We start from the raw sequence: 5,507 nt of genomic DNA, 5'->3' as shown, positions 1-5,507 counted from the left end.
GGGGGGGGGGGGGGGGGGGGGGGGGGCTTCACGCCCATTGGGCGCTGGCACGGGTGGCGGGTGCGCACATGGGTGGCACGCCAGGCTTTTAGTCGGCCGCGATCGCGCAAGGCAGCGCGCCTCGGGAACAACGGTGTGCACTTGCAGGGTGAGGAGAGTGGACTCGATTTGTTGCGATGCGCGTTGATGTCAGCCCTGCAGGCCGCAGATGTTTGCGTTGGATGCATCAAAGTGCGAGTGAGCAGGCCTCATCTGTTCCCCTTTGCACTAACCCCGCCCTGCCTTTCCTCTCTCAACGTGCACACGCTGGCGCTTGGTCTCTGTCATCAGTTTGAGGCCAGGTGAGCGCAGCGCCTTGCCAGAAGACCCGCAACCTTTGTGCCACCAGGGGGGCAAAACAAAAGCAAATGCTGCCCCACTGTGCGAGGCGATCCGCTTGCGCTTCTCGAGACTCGCATCTGAACCTCAGCTGCAGACAGCCGCCCTGGCCGCCAGCCTACCGCCTGCTCAAGTTGAGCCCGCGCCCCATCCAACGCGGAACGCCGCCGCCCCGCAGCGGTATGACGTCTGCTCGTGGCAAGCTGTGGGTGGTCTTTGACAACCTCCACAGGTCAGGCGCACCGGCTTCGGCCTGCAGGATGCCTTGGAAGGGGGAGAGGGGGGGAGCAGCGCGGGCACTCTGGCAGGGGGTATGGCAGGGCCCGCCTTACAGTAGGGGGTCGGTGGCGCTCGACGCCGTGCTGCCAGCTGGGGCTGTGCCTGCACCCGCGGGGGGGGGGGGGGTTTGCAGGCTGGCTTGCGGTGGTGATGTGCGCATCCCCGGGCACACCCCCTCCTGTGGACCAATGGCAATGCTCGAATCCCAGCAAACAAGGGGCCGTTTGCTTCGACCAGCCCTGCAGCAACGCCCCTCCCTGGCGCCGCTCCCCTCCGCCCTGCCCTCCACCCCCAACACCCACACTGCAGCCTGGGACGCATCGATGAGCACTTCCAGTTCCGCGACCCGGGCAACACTCTGCTCGGCCACACTGGGGAGGACAGCCAGTTCGAGGTGCAGCAGGGCAGGGCAGAGCGGGGCCAGGCCGACTGCTCGTCAGCCCCGCCCGACTGCTCTTGACCGCCCCAGCCTGTGCATGGCAAACACAGCCAACAATCCCGCAACGCAAGCGGCCTTTGCCAATATTGCGCCAGCCTGCCTTACCAATTCACCCGCCTGCAGGCCCCACCTTGCGCGTTGAGACCGCCACCCACTGTCCCACGCTCTGCCACCCAACCCCTACCGCTCCGTTGGTCCAAACAGGGCCTGTCTTACGACGAGAAGACCGGCCACTTTTACGTGATTGAGGAGGTGGTGGAGCACAACGACACACACCTCCACCCAGTAGCACAGGCAGGGCTGAGAGTACTTTTATTCCAACCACTGCTGCCGCACGGTGCCGCCACGCAAGCGCATGGCCTGCTTCCCCTGCCTCCTCATTCCACTGCCGGTAGCCTGGGTGGATGGGCCGGGCATCGAGGGCCGCAGGGTGGCGCTCAAGCTTACTAGCTCCTAACAGCGAGGCCGCAGGCCTGCCTGCGGGCTGGCCCTCATCATGACCTACCGCTGCCTCTTTGGACCCGCAGGAGCTGGCGGTTGACGAGCGCACCAACACCTACAAAGTCATAGAGAGGTGCCCCGTGCACTTCAAGGTGGGCGGGCCTCGCTGACGCCAGGCAGGCAGCCAGCCAGCTAGCCAAGCCGCTATCGAGCCCCTTGAGCTCCTGGAATCAATGTTGGCAGGGGCCGGGCCCCATGGCAGCTACAGGGTTGCTGAGTGTCCTTGCTTCGCCGCCGCATTCGTGCATGGCTGAGGCCTGCGCTCGCCCCTGCCCCCGTCTCCACCTCACTGCCTGCCTCCTGCCCGCGACGCACGTCCGCCTGGTGCAGATCACCCACGAGAACAAGGGCTTTGAGGTGAGGGCTGGCTGCCAGGCAGCACTTGGAAACCTTCCCCTGCGCACGCAAACACACGCGCATGCTGCCATGTGTCATGCACAAGATTGATAATAGACGAAGGCCCGGGCTTGTAGCAGTGCGCGCTGCCCCATTGCTTGCTATCCATGGTGCGGCACCGCCGCGGCCCCCTACCAAACTGCCTCTTGTGTCGGTTTCTTCGCCCCCCTGCACCTGCTCCACACAAACCTTCACATCTGAATACACGCCCTCCTGTTCAACCTTCCCATCCCTCTCCTGGCACTTGCACGCATATTCTCCTCGTTTCAGGGCATCCACTATTTCCGTGACCCCAAGGACCCTAGCCGGGAGCTGCTGCTCGGTCTCTGCGAGGGTGAGGGGTGATGTGAAGAGTGCCGAGTCACTGATAAGTCCGGCGTGCGGCAGTCGCATGGTTGATCGCCTCTCTACTGATGGCGTGGCAGTGCGGCACACACGCAGTGTGCACCTGCAGCACTGCCACGAGCACCAGTGGCCTGCCACGAGCAATTCCACGCACCTTGGAGGGCTGTGCTCGCCACCCGTGATGCGCAGCTCGGACGTGGCTTGCCGCCTTGCACGCGCCACCGACCGCAAACACCCACGATCGCCCTACCCCCCACTTTGCCAGGAAACTATTGCAGGGGTGGCAAGAAGGGCCGTGACCCCGGCAACGGCCGCATCGTGGTGTCCCAGTTCTGGAAGAACTCCAGCGGTTGCGCCTGGGGTGAGAGGGTGTGCCGCGCACGCTTGTGTGTGTGTGTGTGTGTATGTGTGGGAGGGGGGAGTGCAGGGTGGGAGAGGAGGTGGGGATGGGGTGTGTACACACGTGCGTGCGTGCGTGCGTGCGTGCGTGCGTGCGCACGTGCATGTTCTCGTGCGTGTCAAGCAGGTACCTTTGCTCAATGCCCAACCTTGTGTGTTTTTCTCACACCATTCCCCTCTCCACCCTCTTGCCTTGCCAGACGTGGTGAAGATCGTGGACATCCCTCCCTCGGCGAACTTCATGGACTACTCGGGCATTGACTTCCGCGGCGACAGGGTGGGGCCCTGGGGCGGTCAGGGCGGGCCTTGGCGCCTGCATGGGCTGCAGTTGCAGGGGCATATCAAGGGGCCTCTGCGGGCGGTTGAGCCGTGCTGATGGCTGTATTGTTCGTGCTGAAGCGCGGCGCTGTTCAAACAGACCTCCACCCTTATCAAAGGTCTCACGTCCCGATGCCACGCGCCCTCCTACCTGCACCGCTCATCGCACCCGCGGCGCGACCCTGTCCTCAACCCCACCCTCTCGTGCCCGACCCCCTCCCCAGGTGGCCATCACCAGCCAGGAAGACAGCGCTGTGTGGGTGGGGCGCTTTGACTTCCACGAGCTCGACTTTGTCGACACTGACAAGGCGCAGGTGTACCACTTCCCGCGCGACAACCACTGCGACATGGTGGGCTTTTTTTGGGGGGGGGGGGGGGCGAGGGGCGCCGAGCGGAGTGCATGATTTGAGAGTGCGGAGGTTGTGCTGATGTCTGCAATGAGTGGGGTCGGCTTTGCACTGGGTCGTGTCTGAAAGCAAAGCTTGCAAATCAACAGTGGTTCGTGCGCAAGCAGGGAAGACGTGTGTGATGGCCAAGCAGCCGCCTGTGCAGCTTGGGGCTGTGCGAAAAGCATGCTCCTTCCAGATGCTTTGCAGGTTGCTGGCAGCAACACCAGCCTTCTGCCTGCCGTCCACAAACTCAATGTCCCCGTCCACCTCACCTGTCACTTTCTCCCTCCGCTCGCTTTCATCGCCCGGCCTGAGCTCTCAGATCTACTGCAATGTGGAGGGCATCGCCTGGCTGGACGACATGCGCTTCATCGTATCGTCAGACAAGGCCAAGAAGACCCAGCCCTACCGCTGCACAGTCCACGACCAGTCCATCGGCATCTTCGCGCTGCCCTGAGCGCTCATCGCTGCGCAACTGACGGCGGCGCGCGGCCGCCCGCCCGGGCAGCCAGGGGCAGGCCCCCGCTTGTCTCTCAAGGGCCTGTGTCTGTGCAGGGTGCGCTGGCCGCCTTTCGCCGTCTTCCTGCCCGTGATTTTGCGGCCGATCAAACCAAAATTTGTCGGAAACACAAGCTTTGCCCCGAATCTGTCGCCTGGGCTGTGTTGGCTTCGGTCCACTGACACAGCTGCGGCCAGGCATGGACTGATGAATAGGGCCTCTGCTGATTAGATGGGCCATGGTGCTTGATGGGGCGAGGGCACCAAACTTTGCTGCGGAACGGAGACTGTCAGAACTGTCGCACTTGCAAGACGGCTGGGGCTGCTGCTGCTGGACCATCCTCAAATGGGCGCGGATACCTACAAGCACACACCCTTGATTCTGCACGCTTTTTGGACGCGAGGGCGCCCTGTCAATGCAACGCCTGCCCTCAGGACACGGCCCAGTGAGGCATGCATGTGCACGTTTGACGAGTCAACGCAGCCCACGCCTGCACCGCTGCAAACGGTTGAAGAAGTCCGAGTCACTGTGCTTTGCCTGCTTGTAACAGCTGGATTCTCTGGCACCACGCACCTGCTGCTCAGCATACCTGACGCACCCAGCCAACTCTCATCCAGGTTACCAACCAAGCGGGCATAACCTTGAAGCACTGGGTCATGACATGGTCACGGGTCATTGAAGAGGGCCTTGCATTCCAGCAGATAACTCTTGAAACAGACTGGTACAAAAAACAACCTCTCAGCAAACATGTGATGTCGTATACATGCTAGCCGTGATGCATTGGACCTGTGAAACAAGTTGTCATGGAACACAACAGTGGTCTAGCAACCAGGCAAATGTTTGTGAAGCTGCAAAGGACGCTGCAGTGGACCAAAAGAAACCACTGCCTCATAAGAGGCTGTACACCTCCCCTCGCCCCGCTCCGCCACCAGCGGCGCCCGCCGCCCGCGCCTGCGCCCCTGGGGGCAGGAGCAGGCCCCGGCAGCCGGCGCACAGGAGGCACGGCGCCTCTGGCGCCGCCGGGTGGTGCGGCGCGACCGCGACGGCGCGCGCCTTGCCGCACACGCCGCAGCGCCAGGCCGGCGGCGGCGGCGCGCGGAAGAGCACGCGAGGGTAGTTGCCCGGCGCCGGCGGCGGGTCGAGGGGATGCCGCAGGCGGATGTCGGTGACAAACCACCCGTGCTCGCAGCAGCCCTGATGGCAGTACAGGTAGGTGGGGCGGTTGGCAACCGCCAGGTCCAGGTCAGCCAACCGCACCTGCTCCATGCGCCCGCTGGTGCCGCCGCCGCCTGCGTCGTCACCCTCGCCGCCATCTCCGCCGCCGTCCCCCGCGGCCCCCTCCGCTGTCCCTGCCGCCGCCTCCGCAGCCCCTGCCGCACCAGCCTGCGCTGTCTTTGGTGCGGCCCACAGCCGCAGCGGAACCGTCACGTTGGCTTCTCGACAGAACGCCGCCACCTCCGCCCCCGCGTCCGCGGCGCGCGCGTCGCGGCCGTCACTGTAGAAGCGGCCGTCAATCCAGGCGTATGCCGAAGGCGCGGCCGCGCCGGCGCTGGCGGCCATGGCG

At 64.2% G+C, this 5,507-nt stretch overlaps 2 protein-coding genes across 2 annotated transcripts in view; one reads left to right on the top strand and one right to left on the bottom strand.

Annotated features, from left to right (window-relative positions):
- Nucleotides 1-3,901, top strand: part of MNEG_2696 (hypothetical protein) — a gene marked incomplete at both ends in the record, with an annotated part of 4,699 nt that extends 798 nt beyond the window's left edge. The window contains 11 exons of the mRNA XM_014048826.1: nt 331-341; nt 557-610; nt 967-1,051; nt 1,301-1,351; nt 1,624-1,689; nt 1,928-1,954; nt 2,264-2,327; nt 2,604-2,699; nt 2,938-3,014; nt 3,280-3,405; nt 3,767-3,901. Of these exons, the coding sequence (XP_013904280.1) occupies nt 331-341; nt 557-610; nt 967-1,051; nt 1,301-1,351; nt 1,624-1,689; nt 1,928-1,954; nt 2,264-2,327; nt 2,604-2,699; nt 2,938-3,014; nt 3,280-3,405; nt 3,767-3,901 (792 nt within the window). The remainder of the gene's footprint in view (nt 1-330; nt 342-556; nt 611-966; nt 1,052-1,300; nt 1,352-1,623; nt 1,690-1,927; nt 1,955-2,263; nt 2,328-2,603; nt 2,700-2,937; nt 3,015-3,279; nt 3,406-3,766) is intronic.
- Nucleotides 3,902-4,831: 930 nt separating this feature from the next.
- The window catches only part of MNEG_2695 (hypothetical protein), a gene marked incomplete at both ends in the record, with an annotated part of 2,869 nt that continues 2,193 nt past the window's right edge, over nt 4,832-5,507 (bottom strand). The window contains one exon of the mRNA XM_014048825.1: nt 4,832-5,492. Coding sequence (XP_013904279.1) covers nt 4,832-5,492 — 661 coding nt within the window. The remainder of the gene's footprint in view (nt 5,493-5,507) is intronic.

Source organism: Monoraphidium neglectum (genome assembly GCF_000611645.1).
Source record: "Monoraphidium neglectum strain SAG 48.87 unplaced genomic scaffold scaffold00314, whole genome shotgun sequence".
Classification (NCBI taxonomy): domain Eukaryota; kingdom Viridiplantae; phylum Chlorophyta; class Chlorophyceae; order Sphaeropleales; family Selenastraceae; genus Monoraphidium; species Monoraphidium neglectum.
The sequence above is the reverse complement of the archived record's forward strand: the minus strand, read 5'-3'. Positions and strand labels throughout refer to the sequence as shown.